We start from the raw sequence: 25,169 nt of genomic DNA, 5'->3' as shown, positions 1-25,169 counted from the left end.
ACTCCAGAAACTCATCTAGCACTTCACTGCCTGCCCCCACATGACAAAAGTGTCATCAGCATAGCGGGAGAAGTGCTTTGGTTTCTGTCCATCATTTTGAAGGGTCACCTTCTCAAAATGTTCCATATAGAGGTTTGCAATTGCCAGAGCCATTGGGTAACCCATGGCCACAATGTCGATCTGCTCGAAGAATTCCCCATTGCGTTGTCAGTGGGTGTTCGGAAAGGCTGAATGTTTGTGGTTCAAAGTGCTCAGGTAAAAGTGCCAAGAAGTCTTGAAGGCTACATTCAGGAAGACTGATTGCAAACCTCGCACTTCAAAACGCTGGCTTGGACCACTGCAGCCTCCCGAGGACTAGTGAAGTTGACGACCGCGCGTATAAATACCCTGCTCTCTGGGAATCTCGACACTTTGCCAGAAGATAGGTAATATGACACTTCCTGAAACATCATGATATATCAACGCTACCACCCGGCTGGAGGCAGAAGCTAAGTACTTCAATTTTTTTACGTCACCATTATCTTCACTTCCAAGGTTAACACTAATTGCCTGTCCTATCTTCAAAGTTTATTGTTGAATGTATCTCATTTTGAACCTAATATGCTTTCTTCTTCCTCTCAGCTTGTATTTCAATATTTGTTTCATGTCTTTTCTCTGATATTTCACTCTCACACTCTTTTTACCTGTTTTTATATTTCACTGTTGTGTTGCTTATCCCTTCAACACTCAGTTCTTCTCTTCTTTGTTTATTCCTAATCTGGTCTTGGCAAGTGCTACATTTTTAATGTTTATATGAAATAGAGAATAGGGAAAGAAAGACACAGGATGGGTGGGAATTCGTGACTTCCAGCAGCACAGGGCATTGTGGTAATGCAATGGCGAAAGTTGAAAATTTGTACCAGACTGGGGCTCCAACCTGGATTTACAACTTCTCATGCGTGGTTGCCTTAACCACTTTGGCCAGCTGGACATGATCTCTAACCAACTCAAATTTCCAAGTTAATGCACACTGCAATGCAGCATCCCTCATCCAGTAAACCCCTACTCTCAAATTATTGATTCTCATAGGAGCTCAGATGATGATAGTGAATCTGCTCTGAAATGAACATCAAGGTGTTGTTTCACTCATACAGAAATGTATATATTTCAGAGATGTCTGATCTGTTGGACATCTCTGACAGAACACACACCTCTCAAATACATAATTTTTTACTCTCGTTACAAATCTCATTTTAGCTGTCTGTAATTTGCTCTTTTCCCTCTCTTTGGGAGAAACCAGGTTCCACTGCCATACAGCAGAGATGTCACAGCCACAGTATTATAAAATTTTATTTTGTTTCCTTTCTAAGTCCATTCTTTAAAGCTGCCATATATAAGGTTGCCATATATGTACTGAATCTGATTAAGCTTATCATCTATATCTCTGTGATGATGGCAACTCATCTGGTTTCATAAATAGTTAAAACTGTTAACTTTTTCCATTATTTTGTTGTTGATAACAATTTTTGGTCTGCCTGGCACCAATCCTTCAAATGCCATTACCTTCCTTTATTAACAAAGATTTCAATACTGTATGTATCCTTTGCCCAGCAGATTCAGCTTATGTATAATATATTGTAATTTATTTTCGTTATCAAATGCAGTCAGCTGACTATCTGCAAAAAGATAGATGTTTATGGTTCTATATATGATATACAAGACGTGTTCAAAAGGAAACCGAACTTTTGCTGTATGAGCTTTATTGCTTATTGTACAACATTTAAAGTGCTGTCCCTCTGCTGGCAATATACACCATCCCCACTGTTTCTTCCAGTTTTGGAATGCCTCCTGGAACACCTCCTGGAACACATTTTATGGGACGGCATGCAGGTTTCTTACTGTATTGTCCTGTATCTCCTTTATGGTTAGGAAACAACGTCCTTTTGATGTGTTTCCTAATTTGGGAAACAGGAAAAAGTCTGTTGGGGCTAGGTACAGAGAATACGGTGGATAGGGCATAGTGGGAATGTGATGTTTTGCTAAACAGCTGCAGACAAGAAGTGATGTGTGAGCTGGCAAATTGTCATGATGCAACATTCAACTCTGGTTTTCCCACAATTCAGACCTCTTCCTGCGCGCAGCATCCCTCATGTGCACTAGGATTCCCTGGTAGACTTCCTTGTTTACCATCTGACCACATGGCACAAATTCATGATGGATATGTCCTTGTAGTCAAGAAATACAAGCAACATCACCTTGATCTCTGACTGACTCATCGCACTTTTTTTGGGCGTGCTGACCCTTTGCCCACCCACTGCAATGACTGCATCTTCATTTCAGCATCATAGCCGTACACTCACATCTCATTGTCTCTTATGATGTTCTTAAGAAAGTTTTCATTGTCATTGCCATTGGCAAGCAGTTCCTCACATATTTCAACACAGATCTATTTCTGATTTTCAGTCAACAAACACAGTACAAATTTTACACTCACATCATGCATCTCAAGTTTTTCATTCAAAACTTGATGGCATGATCATATGCTGATGCCCACCTCCTCAGCAACTTCCCAAATAGTTAAATGATGATTTCTGCGAATCATAGCATGAACAATATCCACATAGCCATCATCTGTTGATGTGGAAGGATGCCCAGACTTGGGATCATCACAGACCAACATTCTCCTCTGTTGAAGATGTTTAAACCACTAGTAGCACTGCATGCGACTTGTACAAACTCCCCGTATGCTTGGCTAAGCATTTGAAATCTATCTGTGGAAGTTTTGCTAATTGTCTGAGTGACATGGGGCAAATGGCAGTTTGTTGTCTAAGACTGCTGCTAGGTGCACTCAGTAGCCACAGCATGCTCTCTCTGCTGGTTGGCGCTCTATTTCAAAAGTTCGGTTTCTTTTAGAGCACACCTCATATCTAGTGCCAAATGTACATCTTGTTTCCATCTTCTTAACATATCAATGTATACAAGGTGACCCAGAAATGTTGTGATAAACTTCGAGAGGTTGTTGAGGGTGTCTTGAGGAACAAATAGAGGGTAGAAACCCTTGTCCAGAAACACCATTCAATGCTGCTACAGATCATCAAAGTTCCAGTTGCTGGCACCTGTCACTAGGACTTTCTTTTGGCAGCAAATGTGGTTTTGTACACTGATGGACCATAGGCAAAACATCTCACAAATTTGTTTGGTATTCAGGAAATGTGACTGGTTGGCATGATCACCAGTGGAGAAGATAGAACTAGCTGCTGCCTAGAGAGGCCTTGGTTTCCATCTGCCCTTTATTCTTTTACTGGAACCCTCTAAAATCTCCAATACTTTTCAGTACACAGGAGAAAAATAAACTGCAGATGGAAACACATGTTGGAAAGCACTATCCACCAAGGCAACAGAGCATTGCATACATAGGAGACAAGCTAGCTCCATTTTCTTCACTAGTAATTGAGGCAATCAGTTGTGATCACTAAATACCAAACAACATTGCAACATGTTCTGCCTACGATCCGTCAGTGTACAAAGTCACGCATGCTGGTGAAGGGGTGCCCTAATGGCAGACACCTGTGCCTTTAAATTTGATGCTCTGCAACACCATTGGATGAAATTTCTGGACATGGGAGACTATCCTTGATTTGTTCCTCAAGACACCCTTTACAAGGCCTCAACGTTAGTCACAGCATTTCTGGGACACCCTGTGTATTAAATAATAGTGATAAACTGCACCCTTGTCTAACATCCTAATTCACAGGTACTTTCCATAATGGGCATAATATTTGTTGAAGTTTGGAATAACACACTATTTATGACAATGGAGTCATTTGCTGAGACTCTGGAATTTACTAGTGTCAGATAACATCTTATTTCAATCAGGCTACAGTCAACAACAGCACATTTCCCTTGATCCTAGACATATGAAGTGTGGCAACAAAGAAACTGGACTGGTTGTTGTGCGCATTTCTGGATTGTCGATGACAATGAGAAGAGTGGAGAAATGAGCTTGGGGCTCTCCTTAACATGCACACAAAATTTCATGCTGCTGTCATGGTTAATCTGGTTGTGAGCCTTCTTAGAAATGAGTCATTTGTCTGAGCTCCGTTGGAATTATGCTATGCTCTAAAGTGGAACAACATGTTAACAATGAATTCCTCACAAAACTTGGAAAACCCACCACAGAAACTTACAATTTGTTGAAACAAGTTTATAGTGATCAGTGTCTAGCTCATATGCAAGTTTTTGAGTGGGTTAAGAGGTTCTAGCACTGTAGGGAAGACGTGAAAGATGATCCAAAATCTGGCTCTCGTTCCACTTCAAAAACTGAAGAGAATGTGGAAAAGATCTGTAGAATTGTTCAAGGAGACTGCCACCTGAGCATTCGAGCAATTTCATAACTTGCTTGCATCAATAAGGAGACAGAGAGATTTTTCATGACAAACTGGGCATGACAAAGGTTTGTGCTATGTGACCAAGAATCCTCACAAACAAGCAAAAGCAACATTGGGTAGACTGCTGTGCTGATCCTCATGAAAACATTGAAAATAATCCTGATTACCTCAGAAAAGTAATTACATGTGATGAAACATGGATATTCCAATATGATTCAGAGACTAAGTGACAACCCATGCATTGGAAGAGTCCTCAATCTCCTATGAAGAAAAAAGCACACATGAGTAAATCAAAATTCAAACCAATAATGATTGTTTTCTTCAATAGTTCAGTGGTTATGTACCTTGACTGGGTGCATGAGGGTCAGACTGTCAATCCAGCTTATTATGTAACTGTTCTGAAGACCCTCTGTGAACTTGTCTGACAAAGGAGACAAGATTTGTGGAAGAACTGCTCATGGATTCTTTGTCGGGACAACATGCCAGCCCATAATCCTATGTCTGTGAAGGGGTTTATGCAAAAAACAACATTTCAATGATGGAATGACCTAAAGTCTGTGCTCAAAGCAGTCAGGTTCGAGTTCATGGATATGCTGGAGGAAAAGCAATAAGCCTCCTCAACAGCATAGCAGAAAAAGACTTGCAGCACTGCTTACAACAGTGGAAAATTCTCAAGGAGTGGTGCAGGGATCATGGAGGGGACAACATTTCAGTTGTGTAAGTTTTTTCAATAAAGAGTTAAGACATGAGTCTAGTTTCTCTATTGCCACACCTCATAATGTGGGTTATCTCCTAAGACAACATATAAAACTTCTATGTTTGTCTCTATGCACTGTTCCAATAATAGAAGGCTACACAAGATACTTATATTGTTGTTAAAGGCAATTTTTATACAGGTGTCAAGAGCCTGTGATTATTGTTATACACAGTATATCCTCTGACTGGGAGAGGCCTGCAAAGCAAGAACAAATGGAGGCCACCATTGAAGCAGTAGTTTACTCATCAGAAGGCAGCTGTTGGCATACCTGACGGCTGGAACCTGGTCAGGCAACTCAGGTTCCGGTTCTGCAGGTGGCTGTCCTGCAGCATCCCCAGCACCTTCTCGACCTTCCTGAGTTGGAGATGGCTCAGCCGCCGCCTTGGCTGCTGCATCAGCTGCCATCTTGTCAATTATGAGCCGCAGGAAAGAGCGTGGAGCTGGCGGTGCACACTCACAGGCAGCCTGCTGTTTCCACAGCACAGGCAGCCGCTTTGTCTTGTCACACTGGCACTCTGTAATGGTACATCATACTGAAGCATCAGTGGGACATGATGCTATGAATCCATTTTTACACATGCATTTCTGATATATTAGTACTGTAATAAATTATATATTATATATACAGGGTGTTTCAAAAATGACCGGTATATTTGAAACGGCAATACAAACTAAACGAGCAGCGATAGAAATACACCGTTTGTTGCAATATGCTTGGGACAACAGTACATTTTCAGGCAGACAAACTTTCGAAATTACAGTAGTTACAATTGTCAACAACAGATGGCGCTGCAGTCTGGGAAACTCTATAGTACGATATTTTCCACATATCCACCATGCGTAGCAATAATATGGCATAGTCTCTGAATGAAATTACCCGAAACCTTTGACAACGTGTCTGGCAGAATGGCTTCACATGCAGATGAGATGTACTGCTTCAGCTGTTCAATTGTTTCTGGATTCTGGCGGTACACCTGGTCTTCCAAGTGTCCCCACAGAAAGAAGTCACAGGGGTTCATGTCTGGCGAATAGGGAGGCCAATCCACGCCGCCTCCTGTATGTTTCGGATAGCCCAAAGCAATCACATGATCATCGAAATATTCATTCAGGAAATTAAAGACGTCGGCCGTGCGATGTGGCCGGGCACCATCTTGCATAAACCACGAGGTATGCAGTGTCGTCTAAGGCAGTTTGAATCGCCACAAATTCACGAAGAATGTCCAGATAGCGTGATGCAGTAATCATTTCGGATCTGAAAAATGGGCCAATGATTCCTTTGGAAGAAATGGCGGCCCAGACCAGTACTTCTCGAGGATGCAGGGACGGTGGGACTGCAACATGGGGCTTTTCGGTTCCCCATATGCGCCAGTTCTGTTTATTGATGAAGCCGTCCAGGTAAAAATAAGCTTCGTCAGTAAACCAAATGCTGCCCACATGCATATCGCCGTCATCAATCCTGTGCACTATATCGTTAGCGAATGTCTCTTGTGCAGCAATGGTAGTGGCGCTGAGGGGTTGCCGCGTTTGAATTTTGTATGGATAGAGGTGTAAACTCTGGCACATGAGATGATACGTGGACGTTGGCGTCATTTGGACCACAGCTGCAACACGGCGCACAGAAACCCGAGGCTGCTGTTGGATCACCTGCTGCGCGTTGCCCTCTGTGGTTGCCGTACGCGGTCGCCCTACCTTTCCAGCACGTTCATCCGTCACGTTCCCAGTCCGTTGAAATTTTTCAAACAGATCCTTTATTGTATCACTTTTCGGTCCTTTGGTTACATTAAACCTCCGTTGAAAACTTCGTCTTGTTGCAACAACACTGTGTTCTAGGCAGTGGAATTCCAACACCAGAAATATCCTCTGTTCTAAGGAATAAACCATGTTGTCCACAGCACACTTGCACGTTGTGAACAGCACACGCTTACAGCATAATGACGACGTACAGAATGGCGCACCCACAGACTGCGTTGTCTTCTATATCTTTCACATCACTTGCAGCGCCATCTGTTGTTGAAAATTGTAACTACTGTAATTTCGAAAGTTTGTCCGCCTGAAAATGTACTGTTGTCCTAAGCATATTGCAACAAACGGTGTATTTCTAGCGTTGCTCGTTTAGTTTTTATTGCCGTTTCAAATATACCGGTCATTTTTGAAACACCCTGTATATGAGAAGCTACCTAAAAGTTCCCAAAATTTTTGTGACTCACACTCACAAATGGTAGTACAACTAAATACTGCTAGGAGCAGCATAATATATGTTTTGTGCATCAGTATGCCTAGTGACTTTAATCTAAGTGAACATGTTTATTGTTGGCAGGCGATTTTTCACTGTGATGTTTGCTTGTGTATGTGGTTTTGTGATGACCAATCTGGGACAACAGCATTGTTGTATCGAATTCTGTTTTAAACTTGGTAAACAGCCATATAAACATGCAAAATGTTAGTGCATGCATTAAAATAATGACACTTTGGGCCAGACACAAACATATGGCTTGTTTAAACATTTTAAAAATGGGCAGACCTATATTGATGATGATGAACATTTGGTATGACCATCTACCAGCATTATGACAGAAAATGTCAGTGCTGTATGGAATACATTGCAACAGCTCATAGATAGACCATCCATGACATCCGTAGCTTTGTAGGAATATCATATGGCACATGTCAGCGGATTTTGTCAAAAACATTGAACATGAGAAGGATAGCTGAAAAATTAACTGTTGATTGATGATCAGAAAGAGCATCGCATGAATATGATACTTCAGTGCCTGTCTTGTTCAGAAATATGATGCAATGTTCCTTCTGACATGGATGCATGTTCAAAGGAACAGGCACTGCGATGACAACAGCTGTTTGAAAGACATGAAATGTATTCACAGTTGTGAATATGAAAAACCTTCAGCTGTGTAATAGAATGACAACAAGGAAAATTTGTGCCTGAAAGGGACTTGAACCCAGATTTCCTACTGGTCGCAAGCAGTTGTCTTCCCATTAGGTTATCCAAGCACGACTCACAGCCAGATTCAAAACTTCCATATCTTGTCAACCATATGATATTAAAGAGCCTATGTCATCCATAAATACGAAGCAATGTTACTTATGTATTCCTCTGTTACTCCTTGGTTTAACAAGTCCATATTTAAGGTTGAATAACAAGTACACTGTTTTTGTTCTACTGATTTTTGTTTATTTTGAACTAGTTTTCGACTTATTAGGTGATCTTCAGGAAACAACTGACTAGCATCTGAAAGGGACATTGGTTCTTAGGTAACCAAACATTAAAGGTGAAGATACAATCACTTGTATAGATATAGTGTTGTGCATCACACTTGTTTCTGAATGTTAAAATTACGCTTTATGCAATGGACAATGGTAAGCATAATAAATAATTTAACTACACAATATTACATGTTAAACGGATTTTTTCCGAGATACTGTTAAACTGAGTACTTTTAATTTTTGTGCAATAAACATGTTTTTTTATGGGAGTGGACAGTATTATACTCAATAATTAGAATACATAATATTACATTATTACAGAATATATGGTTATGATGCCATAACTGAGCAGAAGCAACATACATTTAAAAACAAAAATGTATTAAATTGTAAATAAAATTTTTATACAATGTGCAATATTGAAAATAGTATACGGTTGATATATACAATATTACAAGTTATACTGTTGAAGTGCATGGCATAAAGAATAGGGAAGTCATTATGTTTCAATTCTGTGTGGCAGTATGTGTTATTATGGTATGTGGCTGGTTGATATCATCATCTGAAGCTTAAAACTGGGGATGTGCTCAGCTGTAATTGATCATTTAGAAACAGCTGGGGATTTTACACTAAATTTCTGTTTATCTTACGCGCTTCTAATAGATTTAGTTCTCTTCCTTTGTTGGCTACATGTAGTACTTCTGTGTGGATTGGGTATTTGTACCCTTCCTTCAGCACATGTTTGACAAAGGTCAAGTCTGACTTATGCAATCTCCAGCTGCATTTGTGTCCAATCAGCCTAGTTGTTATGGCCCTGCCTGTCTGATCAATATACAGGGTGTACATAAAGTCCGGGAACACTTCCAATTATTTATTGCACAAGAACTAAACATTGTATAGATGTCATACACATTGCATTTTGAAGAGAAACTCTGAAAGATTTTTTTTTTTTTTTCAAATATTCAATATGTGAACCATGAGTGACCCGGCAGATGTCAATACGGTAACTGAATTCTTACCATACCCGTCCAAGCACGGCATCATCCACTGTGGCAGTCACTTCCCATATTCTTTCCCGGAACTATACTATGTCACATGGTAGAGGCAGTACATACAACACATCTTTAATATGTACATACAGAAAAAAGTGACATGGAGAGATCTGGTGATCGGGGAGGCCATTTCATGAAACAGCTGTCCCCTTCTGTAACATGACCGTTCCATCAATGTGACAGCTTCGTGTTCAGGTACCCACGAACTTCATGATGAAAATGGGACAGAGGCCCATCCTACTGAAAGATGAATGGAGAGTCCGATTGCATTTGAAGCATCAGCCATTGCTGTAACATGACCAAGTAGGAACTCCCACACACAGAAATCTCACTCCACACCTGAACTCACCCTGTTTATGACTAGCACTCTGACTATCAGAAAATTACCAAACTATGCTTTGGTGGTATACATAAAAAAAAACTTTCAGGGTTTTCTCTTCAAAATGACATATGTATGATATCTGTACAATGTTTGGTTCTTGAGCAATATATAATTGAAAGTGTTCCCAGACTTTACATACACCCTGTACATTTTGTTGCAGTCACTGCAAGTGATTTTGTAAACACCACTGTTACTTAATAATTTTGTTTTGTCCTTGCTTCAAATAGGATATAGACTGTAGTGCCTCTTACGTAAAATGAAGTTTTGTAACTGCAGGATTTGAAGGTTTTGGCTAATTTACCACACAGCTTTCCTAAATATGGGATAGTACACCAATTGGTTTTAGATGTGACTGTTGCTGCAGAAGGGGCATACACATATGGTAACATTTTTCTTTCTTGTTTTTTTTTGGTGTAAAATGTTGTCAGTTAATTCAGTGGTGTAGCCATTGTTTGATGCAATACATTTAACGGTGTCTAATTCTGTCTGAAAATTATATTTTGACATTGGCATAGATGTTTTGACATTGGCATAGATGTAAGATGATCTCCCATGGAATGGAAGGCAGCATGTTTGTGTGATATTGGTCATCCTGAACATGAGGCTATTACACTGTCTGCTGTGATGGGTTTTCTATAAATTTTGATACTATGTGTGTCTGTAGTGATATCTATGTTGAGGTCTAAGAAGTTAATGGACTTTTTGCCAGTCTCCATGGTGACCTATATGTTTTTGTGTTGTGAGTTTAGATGTTCAAGGAATGTGTTCAGTTGTCTTTTGGTTCCAGTCCACAGACACAGTACAACTTCTACTTATCTGTACCAGAATTTGATATTATTACTGAAAGGCCTATTATGTAGGAACTGTTTTTCAAAATGGTCCATGAAGATTCCTGCTAAAAGAGGAATGAAGGGGATACTGCATTGCCAAGCCACCTATCTGTTTGTACAGAGTACCTTCAGATTGAAAATAATTTTCTTGTAAACATGTCTGGGTGGTCAGTTATATGTCTTCTACTTGTAAAGGGTTGAAACAAGTCCTGTATAGTAATTCTGTCAATATATTGAGGCATTCTTTCACTGGTACTTTTGAAAATAAGCTGCTAACATCAAAAGATACTACTTTTGCACTACGTGGAATAGGGAGGTCTTTAATATTGTTAATAAGGTCCACTGAATTTACACTTTCAAACTTAGATTTAAATTTTGTCTTGGTTTTGATACAGAATTGTGTAATTCTTCAGTAATTTTGTAGTTTTGTGCAGTGTAGGTTGGCACAAGAAGAAGTAAAAGTTGGCATTCCTTGTGTAGTTTAGGAAGTCCACACAGTTTAGGAGCTGCTGGGTTCATGTTGATCAAATACTTAGCTTCATATTCAGCTATTATGCTTTTGCAGGTCATGGTTAAGTTTTTAATTTCTTCATTAAAAATTTTGGTGGGATCTATGGTGAGGATACTGTAGGAATTGGGTGTGAGGAGTTGTTTCACTTTCTCAACATAATCACTTTTGTCCACGACAATCAAAGTACTACTTTTATCTGCTGTGCGAGAATGTTGTTAATTTGAGTCATTTTCTTCTTTACATTCTGAGAGTGTCCTGTTCCACATATTGTGATGTAGGAGTGTCTAACTCAAGCCATTTTTGTATATCATGACTTACTATGTGTTTGGTTCCAATGTCCTTGTTTACACTGTATTCTATATCAACTTTTTAAATATCTAACTGTTTCTTGGAAAGTTTATGGGGAGTGACATATTTGAAGCCTATTGCTAGCACTTCCATTTCTTTTGTGGAAAGATCCATTACAGATAAATTTACTACTCATTCCAAAATGTTTTGTTTAGGTCTTGTCGTTATGGCTGCACTATGATTGCATAGGTTGTTTACTTTGTGCTTATGGCATAAGTACATATCCTGTGTGTTACACACTTGCAAATGTATTTCGTTATCAAAAATTTCACATTCACGTGGGTATAGGATATATATATACCTCCTCTGCAGCATCAGTCATATCTAAAACCAGCTCATGTATTATCCCATATTTAGCAAAGTTATCTGGCAAATTAGCCAAAACCCTCAAATCCTGCAATTACAAAACTTCATTTTATGTAAGGGGCACCACAGCCCATATCCTATTCAACAGCATGGAAGAATTATTAAGCAACAATGGTGTTTATAAAATCACTTGTAATGACTGCAACAAATTGGATAGTGATCAGACAGGCAGGGCATTAACAACTAGGCTGATTGGACACAAATACAGCTGGAGATTGCAGAAGTCAGACGTGACCTTTGTCAAACATGTGCTGAAGAAAGGACACAAATACCAAATCCACACAGAAGTACTGCATGTAGCCAACAAAGGAAGAAAACTAAAGCTATTAGAAGCACTTAACATAAACAAACTTTAGCTCAAAATCCCCAGCTGCTTCTAAATGATCAATTACAGCTGAGCACATCCCCCCTTTAAGCTTCATCCACATCAGGCACTGTGGCAACTGTGACCACATGAAATGTACTCACTGTTACAAATATGGGCAATCATCAGTTGTATAATGGAATGATGACTATAAAAATTTGTGCCCAATTGGGACTCAAATCCAGATTTTGCACTAAAGCGTGCAGCCACACATGCATCAATGTCCAAAGGAACATTGCATCACACCTCTGAACAACATAGGCACTACAGTATCATATGCACCTGCCAATACTGGGTAAGTGACTTTCAATTAAATTTTTCTCCTATACTGCAATATACATAATAAGTATATAAGTGAAGGTTGTAGACACATGGCTGATGACATACAGAAGTTTGGGTCTGGCCAAATCTTATGCTCATATAGTATGTAAAGGTTTTTTATTTACTGCTACCAGTCACAAAATTTCTTGACTATCTATTATTTATTTAATGCGCGATATGTTTTGAGGGAATACCTCATCATCAGGCTATGTCAATATAAAAAACAATTTCACAATAAGATCGTACAGATGTTAAATAGTCTTTTCATAAATGGTGTGGTAAATGTAAATGTTATGTGACTAGGGCCTCCCGTCAGGTAGACCGCTCACTGGGTGCAAGTCTTTTGATTTGACACCACTTTGGCAACTTGCGCATTGATGGGGATGAAATGATGATGATTAGGACAACACAAAACCCAGTCCCTGAGCAGAGAAAATCTCTGACCCAGCTTTGAATCAAACCCGGCCCTTAGGATTGACATTCTGTCGCACTGACCACTCAGCTACTGGGGGCAGACAATGCTGTGGTTATCCTGTGGAAAAAGAGGCAATGTCACTTTGTAAGCTGGACTGAAGTTTGCATGCAAATAGTAGAGGGGGACAAATAGATGAATAAAGTAACCAATTCAGAAAGATGTAGGTTGCTGTAGTTACTAAGAGATGCAGAGGCTTGCACAGGATAGAATAGCACTGAGAGCTGTATCAAACCAGTAACAATTTACAATACATGCGGGCATGATCAAACTGTGATATTGTCCATCTAGGCATGGTTGAACTACAGACAACATGAGCCATGTAACTCCTTCCTGGTGGAATGACTGGAACTGATCAGCTGTCAGGCCCCCTCCATCTAACAGGCACTGCTCATGCATGGTTGTTTATATCTTTGGGTGGGTTTAGTGACATCTATGCACCGTCAAAGGGACTGTGTCTGTGATACAGGAGTTCTGGGAACTGGGGTGATGCAAAACTTTCTTTAATGTGTGTATATACAGGATGTAGCAAAAATATATGGCACAAATTGCAGGACACATTCCTCACACATAGATGAAGAAATGATGTCATGAGGACATGGGTCTCAAAATGCTTTATTTCCATGTTGCAGCTCATTTTCTCTAACTCATTAATCATGTGAAACACACTAGACCAGAACATTAGAATCAGGAGGAACATGCACTCTTGGTGACATCTGGTTATGTTGAGCGCCACCAGTGTTTTGTTTTACATGTCCCTATTGTTGTATGAGATACATTGGTTATTATGTAGAGTTAATCACAGACCAGGCTCATGCAATGGCAGTGTACACAAATGCACAGATGGCAGATGCCCATTTCATGTATGAACTAGATGAAAAGGCGGAAATTTTTTATGTAGTTGACGACAACCCTAGTGTCAATACAAGACATGTAGCTGAAACACTGAATGTTGACCACATGACTGTCTAGTGAGTCTTACATGAGGACCAGCTGTATCCATACCATTTACAGTGTGCACAGGCACTATCAGCAGCTGATTTTCATGCACAGGCCATCTCATGCAAAAGATTTATTAAACAAAGTGACAACCTTAATTTTAGTGCAATTGTGCTGTTCGTAGGTGAGGCATCGTTTCAACAAAATCAGATTGTAAACTTCCACTATTGGCATGTATGGGCAGACCTCAGTCCTCATGCAAGTCATCAATAAAGATTTTCTGTCGATGTCCAGGAAAAATTTGTCTAATGGTTCTTGAGAAACTCATACATGGGAGGATTGCGGATCATCTCAACTTCCACAGTATCTTAAGCAAAAATCAGTTTGGTTTTCGTGCTGGTCATTGTACCGAACAGGAAATATTCTCTTTCAGCAACCAAGTTTTGGAAGCCATTAACAAAAAAATGTCTCCAGTGGTTTTTTTTTTGTGAACTTACGAAAGCCTTTGACTGTGTAAACCACCAAATTCTTTTGAAAAAGGCAGAATACTATGGTTTAGGTGGTACTGTTGGCTTGTGGCCGCAATCGTATCTGAAGGATCGGAAGCAGACAGTAATGCTAAATGGCTCTTCCGGAAAACCTGCCTCGTCTGAGTGGGGCACAATAACATGTGGGGTGCCTCAAGGCTCCGTTTTGGGCCCATTGCTGTTCCTCATCTTCATCAATGATCTTCCTCTTTGTTCTGAGACAAACAGCAAATTTACCCTGTTCGCTGATGATACCACAATTCTAATTGATGATTTGATAGATCACAATCTTGAACAAACTACAAATACTGTCTTTAATGACATCTTAAATTGGTTCTCCTCAAATGGCCTCTCACTCAATGCAAATAAAATTCATTATATGAGGTTCCATACATCACAAAGTAATCTCAATGAAATTAACATAAAATGTAGAGATCAACCAATACAGAAAGTTGAAGATACAAAATTCCTGGGTGCTTACATAGACAGTAAATGTAATTGGTCAGTTCACATTCTACATCTATGTAAGAAACTTAGCTCGGCAACATTTGCATTACGGGTAATTTCTTCAGTGGCTGAAGTTGACGCCATTAAGGTTGCCTACTTTGGCTACTTCCACTCATTGATGTCATATCCTATCATGTTCTGGGGGAACCAACCACTTGCAAAAAAAGTTTTCACCGTCCAAAAAAAAGCAATCAGAATAATGTGTGGTGTCCATCAAAGACACACTTGCAGGCACTTGTTTCGAAAGATAGGTATCCTAACAACTGCCTCACAGTATATTTTTTCCTTGCTGACCTTTGTGTGCAAAAATTATTCTATCTACCAAGACAACAGTAAATTCCATGGCTATAACACCAGAAACAAAAACAATCTACATGTCGAAATGAAACGTCTCACTCTGGTACAAAAAGGAGTTTACTACTCCAGCATTAAGCTGTTCAATGCTCTCCCACTACATATCAAATGTGTTCATACAGAACTGCCAAAATTTAAACAAGTTCTCAAAGATTACCTGACAGAGAGATCTTTTTATACTGTGGATGAATATTTGAAAGAAAGTGTACATCATTTCTAAACTTAATGTGTCTAGAACTAGTTCAATTGATTTTATTGAGCATTTGAGCATAATCACAGTTTTTGCAACAACAAATTGGCTGTACCTGTATTTACTCATGTAGGCCTAATGTCTGATTTAACCTTGTGCTCTTATTTGTAACCTTTATTTGAAACTTTTTTCTGTTAAATAGTTGTTATGTTATTTAGCTGACATTGTATATATTACTGTATTTATAGTATGTCTTACTTAGACTATGTACAATTTGGCATTGAATTGCCCTTGTATTTATTGTAAGTTTAAATTGAAACTTGTACAATTTGACACGTTCCATATCCTTGTGATTGACTCACTAACTGGATCTACGGAACATGAAATTAATAAATAAATAAATAAATAAATAAATAAATACCCTGATATCATAGGTTACACTGACTGTGAGAAAGAAAACTAAACCACACATTTTTACAGAATAGCACAGCACATTTTTTCTCAGTTTTAGCAGAAAACCTGTAAGTGTTGTTCAAAAAATATATAGTTTATGTCCAACTGAATGTGTATTAAATGTGCAAAAATCTACAGTAAACCAACCAGTAACTTTTCAAGATTTCTTACATATATTTATATATACTATATGTATTTTAAAAAGTTAAAGTCTATGGCTGTCCAAATTGTTTTAAATTATTTTGTGAAAATTTGAAGTTAACAGATAAAGAACCTCTGAGATTTGTTCTAACAAGTTTTCTCCTTATACATTATACATTAAATGCATATTTATATATAAAAATATATTTAAAAAATATGTAGCTTCTGTCCATCTGAATGTTTAGTAAAGTATTGAGTAATATGAAGTATATCGGCCAGGATCTTTCCCAGATTTTTGGAAAGAATGTTAAACATTACCTTGTCTTTATACAGTGGTTCAGACATATCTACATACATTAAAAATATATAGGCTTTGTCCGTTCAAATGCTTATTAGAGTACTATGTAAAAATCTGAAGTAAATTGGTGAAGAACATGTAGAAATTTTTGCTAACAATCTTACAGCCTTTTCCACATAAAACGTGCAGCTTATGTCTGTTTATTAGACTATCGTGTAAAAGTTTGAAGTAAATCAGCCAAGAATTTTCAATATTTTTGGTAACAGCATTAAACTACAACTTGTCTTAATACCGCAGAATAGATGAGAACCTGTTGAATATTTTCCCATCAGAGTACATAACTTCACTCTGTGCTGTAGACAAGGAGGCAAAGTCTACATGAAAATTATTTCTGTGTCTTGAACTGTGACTGTGTAAACCACAGTCAGCTAAAAACTGATTTTTATTGTCATCAACAAAAATCATGAAGGAGTAAATGTGTTGCAAACAGTGTGTACAAATGCCAAGACACTTAAAAATGTTTCTGCAAGCTGTGTGGTTACTTACTTTACATAATATTTACTTCTGCTGAATAAACACTTTATTTACTTCAGGTGCACTGTCCTGGAATATAATTGCCCAAGACAACAGGGAATGAAAAAATGCAAAACAAGCAAACACTCTCATCTTTTGTTGTAACAATGAAACATGCTTATAAGAGCATAACATGCTGGACTAAGGTTCTAGATCAGTTTATCTGTGTGTTGATTCCTACTGGAGCCCAGGCAATTTTACACTTTATGTTGCATTTAGTCTGTGGCCATTAATGTCTGCTTCTGTGTTTGTCATTGCATAATATCAGTATTTGTGAAATTAAGGGTTAAACTGTTTCAACTATCATCTGAGCTGTGCCCACTAGGAATACCATTATTATTATAACAAATTGGTTTGCCATGTACAATATTCTGATCCACACAATCAGAGGCTTTGGCAAGATGGTTCCTCTGCATTTAATACTTAAATGAGACAAAACTGAATTAAATGAGTATGTATCATAAACCACTTTCTCCTTCTCCAACACTTTTGAAAATACTTAATGAGTAATAAATCTGTAATTAGAGGTGGCTTGCACAACTTCAGTTTTATAGGTAGATGTTACTACAGCATATTTAAGTCTGTCAGGAAATAAACCCCAAGTTAGTGATTGATTAAAAATACAGCTTAACGGTTCCCCAACAAGACAGAGTAAGATTTTGATATTCTGCTAAAAATACCATTTTAGTCAGCAGAATTGCAATACTGTGGTATCAAAAATTTTGTAATCTAATTAGGAGTTGTATTTTTGAAACGAATTTGTATTGGTGTTGCTTTCAGTGTCTGCACAAGTAAATCTAATGCAACTGTATTTTGTTATTTATTAGTAGATGCAATGTTTGACACTACTGTGAGGAAGTAGTCATTGGATTTGGTGGCCAATGATTTGAAATTGTCACCACTTCTGCCATTTCTGGGGCCTCAATTTCATTTTGGTCTCTATTTCTGTCTGTTTCTTGTTTAATAATGTTCCAGATACTGTTTGCCTTATTCTTGAAGTGTTTAATGTGACAGGCCGAGTCTCACCAGTATAATGCATGACACATCTCTTTAGTATACATCACAACACACTGTAACTTTGTTGTGTGTATTGCTATTAGTTTTTATTTTTTTTTCAATTTACACTGATCATTATATAATGGTCATGAAATCAATATCTGGTCAAAAGAATAAAATAAGTTAACTGAAATTTCATAAGGTGAGAGAACAATATGACCATCATATAGGGAAATAATACTTTCATTATGAGAAAGATAGTTTCTATTCACCATATAGCAGAGATGCTGAGTTGCAGATAGGCACAACAAAGAGACTGTCAGAAAATGAACTTTCGGCCAACAAGGCCTTTAGCCAAGATAGAACACACACACACACACACACATACACACACACACACACAAACAAATGAAACTTACATAAACTTGATGAGACCTGAAACTGGGTGGCGGGAGTAAGAAGCAGGCTGAAGTGGGGAGGGGGAGGGATAGCAGGGTAGGAATGGGGTACACTAAAGTGGTGTGTGTGTGTGTGTGTGTGTGTGTGTGTGTGTGTGTGTGTGTGTGTGTGTTCTACCCCTGATGAAGAACTTGTGGCATAAAGCTCATTTTCTGACAGTATTTTTGTGCCTATCTGCGACTCAGCATCTCCACTATATGGTGAGTAGAACTGTCCTTTTCATAATACTGTTACATCTCATTCTACACTCCTGGAAATGGAAAAAAGAACACATTGACACCGGTGTGTCAGACCCAACATACTTGCTCCGGACACTGCGAGAGGGCTGTACAAGCAATGATCACACGCACGGCACAGCGGACACACCAGGAACCGCGGTGTTGGCCGTCGAATGGCGCTAGCTGCGCAGCATTTGTGCACCGCTGCCGTAAGTGTCAGCCAGTTTGCCGTGGCATACGGAGCTCCACCGCAGTCTTTAACACTGGTAGCATGCCGCGACAGCGTGGACGTGAACCGTATGTGCAGTTGACGGACTTTGAGCGAGGGCGTATAGTGGGCATGCGGGAGGCCGGGTGGACGTACCGCCGAATTGCTCAACACGTGGGGCGTGAGATCTCCACAGTACATCGATGTTATCGCCAGTGGTCGGCGGAAGGTGGGACCGGACCGCAGGATCCTACGCAGTGCCGTAGGGGACCGCACCGCCACTTCCCAGCAAATTAGGGACACTGTTGCTCCTGGGGTATCGGCGAGGACCATTCGCAACCGTCTCCATGAAGCTGAGCTACGGTCCCGCACACCGTTAGGCCGTCTTCCGCTCATGCCCCAACATCGTGCAGCCCGCCTCCAGTGGTGTCGCGACAGGCATGAATGGAGGGACGAATGGAGACGTGTCATCTTCGGCGATGAGAGTCACTTCTGCCTTGGTGCCAATGATGGTCGTATGCGTGTTTGGCGCCATGCAGGTGAGCGCCACAATCAGGACTGCATATGACCGAGGCACACAGGGCCAACACCCGGCATCATGGTGTGGGGAGCGATCTCCTACACTGGCCGTACACCTCTGGTGATCGTCGAGGGGACACTGAACAGTGCACGGTACATCCAAACCGTCATCGAATCCATCGTTCTACCATTCCTAGACCGGCAAGGGAACTTGCTGTTCCAACAGGACAATGCACATCCGCATGTATCCCGTGCCACCCAACGTGCTCTAGAAGGTGTAAGTCAACTACCCTGGCCAGCAAGATCTCCAGATCTGTCCCCCATTGAGCATGTTTGGGACTGGGTGAAGCGTCGTCTCACGCAGTCTGCACGTCCAGCACAAACGCTGGTCCAACTGAGACGCCAGGTGGAAATGGCACGGCAAGCCATTCCACAGGACTACATCCAGCATCTCTACGATCGTCTCCATGGGAGAATAGCAGCTTGCATTGCTGCGAAAGGTGGATATACACTGTACTAGTGCCGACATTGTGCATGCTCTGTTGCCTGTGGTTCTGTCAGTGTGATCATGCGATGTATCTGACCCCAGGAATGTGTCAATAAAGTTTCCCCTTCCTGGGACAATGAATTCACGGTGTTCTTATTTCAATTTCCAGGAGTGTATATTTCCCATGTTGAATAATACTTTTGTAGTATTCAACATGAAATGGAGCACTTTTATTTATATAAAATAATAAAGACTTGAGATTATATAACAATAATGTAAATTTCTGACTAAGGAAAAAGCAATTGCCTAGAGCAGATTGATGTATGGAGCACAGAAACACATGACAGAAAACAGCATTATCACTAGCTCTTTTTCTAGGAAAAGTAGACACATTGATACACACAGCCATACAGAAAAAGGAGAGCTAGTGCTTGAAAGCTAGGGTGAACACTGTTTTCTACTATGTGTTTCCATGCACTGATCTATTAAAGATTCAAGAAATTAAGACTGTAGTTAGCACTATTGTAGGCAAATAAAATATTAATTTATTTTTAATGAAAACTAACACATTGTAATAATAATAGCTAAAAATATTCATCTTACAAAATTTAGTATTGGAAAACTCTACATTTTACAAAAATATTTATGTAAAAATGTCAATGTTTTTTGCTGAACACATTACATGTAAATTCATTTGTAAAAGTTTTTTATTCATTGTGAATTATATAAAATGCTGACTGTAATAATCTGAATACACAATGAATAATCAAGACTCTACATAAGGGTCAGTGTTAGGTCAATAAGAGGAATTAATGAGTTGTTGTGGTGAGTGGTGGATGAATCCTAATATTTGCAAATGAATCCAGGGAACCCAAAAAACACAACCATTGGACCTCTGCAGCAAACGAGAATTTAATAGTTTGGTCGATAATTATGGGCACCCTTGATACTTCAAGATAAATATCAACACAATAGTGTGTTACTTGCTGCTCAAAGAACTATTTTCCTATCCTTTGTAGATAACATGTTTTGAGTACAATGAAATTTATGAAATGATACTTAAATTTACATCTTACACTGATGATCACAGAATGAAGGCTTTCATGACCAGATGACATAGTTGCTGGTAAGGTGTGAGGTCATGGCCCAAGAAACTTTTCCGTCCCTGACTTTTCGTCCAGGACTGCACTGGATATCCTCAGAGGCATTCCTCTGCTGAGTCTTGCCGACTGACCATCAGACTTCCAAGAGCAACATAAATACTGTAGGAAGGGGAGCATGGTCAAAGTAATACATGATGAGCAGAATAATCTTTGTCAGTGATAAAACTTAACTGTTGATTGTCGTCTCGTCCAAGATAAAATTGTCTAGCGATTCTGCACAGCTACTGTCCATATGTCACTAAGTTTCATTGCCTCCTATTTCCTATTAAAATTATCCTGATGCTTATAAATTTCGATTGCTTCTCTACATAGACGTGGACGATAATTTGACATTGTAGATAAAATTTCTGTTTCAGAAAACTTCACTTTGTGGTTTCCTGTGTATGTGCGGATGGATATGTGTGTGTGTGCGAGTGTACACCTGTCCTTTTTTTCCCCCTAAAGGAAGTCTTTCCGCTCCCGGGATTGGAATGACTCCTTACCCTCTCCCTTAAAACCCACATCCTTTCGTCTTTCCCTCTCCTTTCCTCTTTCCTGAAGAAGCAACCATTGGTTGCGAAAGCTAGTAATTCTGTGTGTGTGTTTGTGTGTTTTGTTCATTGTGCCTGTCTGCCAGCGCTTTCCCGCTTGGTAAGTCTTGGAATCTTTGTTTTTAATATATTTTTCCCATGTGGAAGTTTCTTTCTATTTTATTTACATGTCTAAATAGTCTAATATTTGCAATGAATGTTATAAGCAGTATAATAGAAACAACAGTGAAAAAAGTTGTACATCATGCATATTTTGAATATGTTATTAGATATAATTAGGTATAATTTTTGGGGGATCAGAGAAAACAAACTTACAGAGAGTCTTTAGGCTACAAAAAAAAATCATTAGAGTCATGACAGGGACAGAAAAAAAGACAATCGTGCAGACCTCTTTTCAAGACTCTGACCTTATGACTGTTCCTGGCCTCTATATCTATGAGACAATTAAGTTTTCTAAACAAAACCCACAACTTTTTGAGGATAACCTGTTTAAGCATGATTATGAAACAAGAAACAAATATCAGTATAAGTTACCAACTCATAGGCTAAAACTGCTGGAGAAGACACCTTACTATATGGGTATGAGGCTGGGAAATAAAGTCGGTGAAAAATTTAAAAATTATGAACCAGAAGAATTTGGAGATCATTAAAAAAAATACCTAGCAATTAAATATTATTACAGTGTAGAAGAATTTATGACTGCCTGTCACAAATAACTGTGCTTGATGTTAAATATTATTCTGTCATGCTAAAACAAGTACTTTAAGCAAATACTTATTCTTAATTGTACTTTACTTTCAACATGATTATTTTAGAGCATTTTGTGGTACTTAAAATTACAAAATACCTGTAATTATTTTATATACTTACAATTAGAAGTAGCTTGAAACTGACAAGTCACCTATGTCCCTTTCAGACATTGTGCATGCTCTGTGGCCTGTGTCTATGTGCCTGTGGTTCTGTCAGTGTGATCATGTGATGTATCTGACCCCAGGAATGTGTCAATAAAATTTCCCCTTCCTGGGACAATGAATTCACGGTGTTCTTATTTCAATTTCCAGGAGTGTATTTGGTCGTTAATTTTATACAAACTTAATGTTCTATAACTTTTTAACATGTAATGTTTTTTATATCAAAATTGTTAATTTCAATAAAGGTTATTTGGTTTTGCCAAATGATGGAAACTTCAGACAGAAATATCAACAATGTAAGGAAAAGATAGATTGCTACATACTGTAAAGGTGACACATTAAGTTGCAGACAGGCACAATTAAAAGATGCTTACACGTTACAGCCTTCATCATAAAAAGAAAGAGGAACACACACACACACACACACACACACACACACACACACACACACAAACACACACACACACACACAAGCTAACGAATCAAACAGCTGATCACAATGCTGAGTATCTAAGTCCTGGATAAAGTTTTCAAACATCCTTGAATTATGTCTTTGAGTGAGACATGTGACACTATTTAAGGTGAAACCATCAGATGTGGATGCAAAGTTTGGCATAACCTTGTTGCTTTTTGAAATGTTTCAGTCTTTTCCTGATTTGTCAGTGGTAATCAACAAACAAACATGGCACTACTCATTGAACTGGGGACTCAGAAATCTTACTTCATGAAAAATGGTGTCAACCCTGTTGAAGTCCAGATAATTAGAGGTTGTTATTTGTGCTAGTGAAGCTGTAGAAATATTGTTACAGAAAATGACAAGACTAACTAGATTACATACATGTACTTTTGGAGGTTAATACATAATATTTCAGCTAATCAGTCAGTTTTGTACCAGAGAGGAAATGCTTTTACTGAGAGAATGTTTAACTTAAATTGTAGCAATGGTGGAATATGTCCTGACACAGCCATAGGTGTTGTTGTTGTGTTTTACTGTACCTTTGGGACAGCAGGGCTCGTGGTCAGACAGTAGAGGCGGTGCAGGGTACACGTCTGAGGCTCGTGGGTCTGTTGGCTCAGCTCTTGAGAAGCAGCCAGGGCAGGCAGGGCTGGTGTCTGCTGTATTGAGCGACAGCACAGTGCTGTCTGCATCAAACTCTGTCACCAGCGTCTGACCCAGGCATGATAGGCGCACAAACAGCCGCAGTGAGCCTGCGTATCAAACTCATTTATTCATCAAGAAAGAGTATGAGACAAAGACATAATAAAAACTTAGCCTGTATACTATATTAACAATAAAGTATCATGATTCTGCTTAATACTATTCATGCTTATGCCATCTAAATTTGCTAACTGAAATTGATAATGAAGCTGCTACTTTGAAAACAGGTGTTGCCTCTCTGTTTTATTATATGGCTGCTGTTTACATGCTATTATTTACTTGATTGTAATGTCATTTTTCAAATAAAATATTTTACATCTATAAAGACAGGGACCTATTTATAGTACATTATTATTTGTCATACAGCTTTACTACAAACTTTATGTAACTAAAATTTTCAGTCTGTAATTACCTGCTCAGATAATTTATAGAAAGAGTGTCTAATGAAGTATCTTTTTAATTTTCTTTTGAATTGGTAGGGATTCCCAATTTCCTGCCTTTTGTTAGACAGGAGCCTGTTGAATGTCTTACCACCAGAGTATACAACTCCTTTCTGAACCCTGGACAAAGAGGCAAAGTCTACATGAAAATTATTTTTGTGTCTTGTATTGTGACTGTGTACATCACAGTTGGGTTGAAACTGATTTTCATATTCAGCAACGAAAAGTATTAAGAAGTAAATGTACTGGGAAGTGAATGTAAGAAATCCAAGATACTTTAAAATGCTTCTCCAAGAAGTACAGCTGTCTACTTTACATGTTTTTACTTATCCCTTCTGTTGAATAAATGCTTTATTTACTTATGGTTCACTGCCTGTACAGTAATTCCATCTGACATCAGGAGGTGAAAATGTGCAGAATAAGCCAATGCCCTTGACTTGAGGCCGACACAAAATGAGATGCTTCTCAGCACATAATATGCTAAACTGAGCTGAACGATTTACACCTACTAATTGAGTTATCAATGAAAATAATCAATTTTTGAAAATATAATGTAATAAGATATATGAAAACTCTATTTTCCAAGTAGCACCAGGAGAACACATGCAAAGGTATTACAGTTTGCAAGCTTTTGGGGTCAGTGGCCCCTTCTTCAGGCAGAAGGGTTGAAGGCGAAGGAAGAGGGACGAAGGAAAAGAACTGGTAAGGCTTAGGAAAAAGTGTAGAGTTTGGAAAAGTTGCCCTGACCCGGGGTCCAGTGAGATTTAACAGAAAGGATGACAAGGAATGACTCCTACCCAAATTCTCCACATTACTATGTCAAGTGCTGCTAGAGTCTTAACTGTCAACACTGAAATAATCCTCATGAAAATATTTAATTATTTTTCAATAAACATAGTTAGGACATGGAAGCTTAAAGAACTCTGCTTATACATTGATGTCGATTATCAGATTCGTCAATCTCACTCAAAAACAAGAATTCTTAAGCTTTGGATTCCATTAAAAGAATCTTTTAACGCTGAGGTAGGCCACCTAAAATAATTTCAGATTTTTTCAGTAGTCTGATCAGTGAAATTTACTTCACATTTCTGCAGTCAAACTTGGC

At 38.9% G+C, this 25,169-nt stretch overlaps 1 protein-coding gene across 1 annotated transcript in view; it reads right to left on the bottom strand.

Moving 5' to 3' along the window:
• The window catches only part of LOC126282443 (uncharacterized), a 148,317-nt gene that overhangs the window by 65,363 nt on the left and 57,785 nt on the right, over positions 1-25,169 (bottom strand). Inside the window, exons 3-4 of the mRNA XM_049982098.1 lie at positions 23,462-23,674; positions 5,393-5,639 (exon numbers count right to left, since the gene is read on the bottom strand). Coding sequence (XP_049838055.1) covers positions 5,393-5,639; positions 23,462-23,674 — 460 coding nt within the window. The remainder of the gene's footprint in view (positions 1-5,392; positions 5,640-23,461; positions 23,675-25,169) is intronic.

This window comes from Schistocerca gregaria, chromosome 7 (genome assembly GCF_023897955.1).
Source record: "Schistocerca gregaria isolate iqSchGreg1 chromosome 7, iqSchGreg1.2, whole genome shotgun sequence".
NCBI lineage: Eukaryota > Metazoa > Arthropoda > Insecta > Orthoptera > Acrididae > Schistocerca > Schistocerca gregaria.
This window is presented reverse-complemented; position numbering and strand designations above follow the sequence as displayed.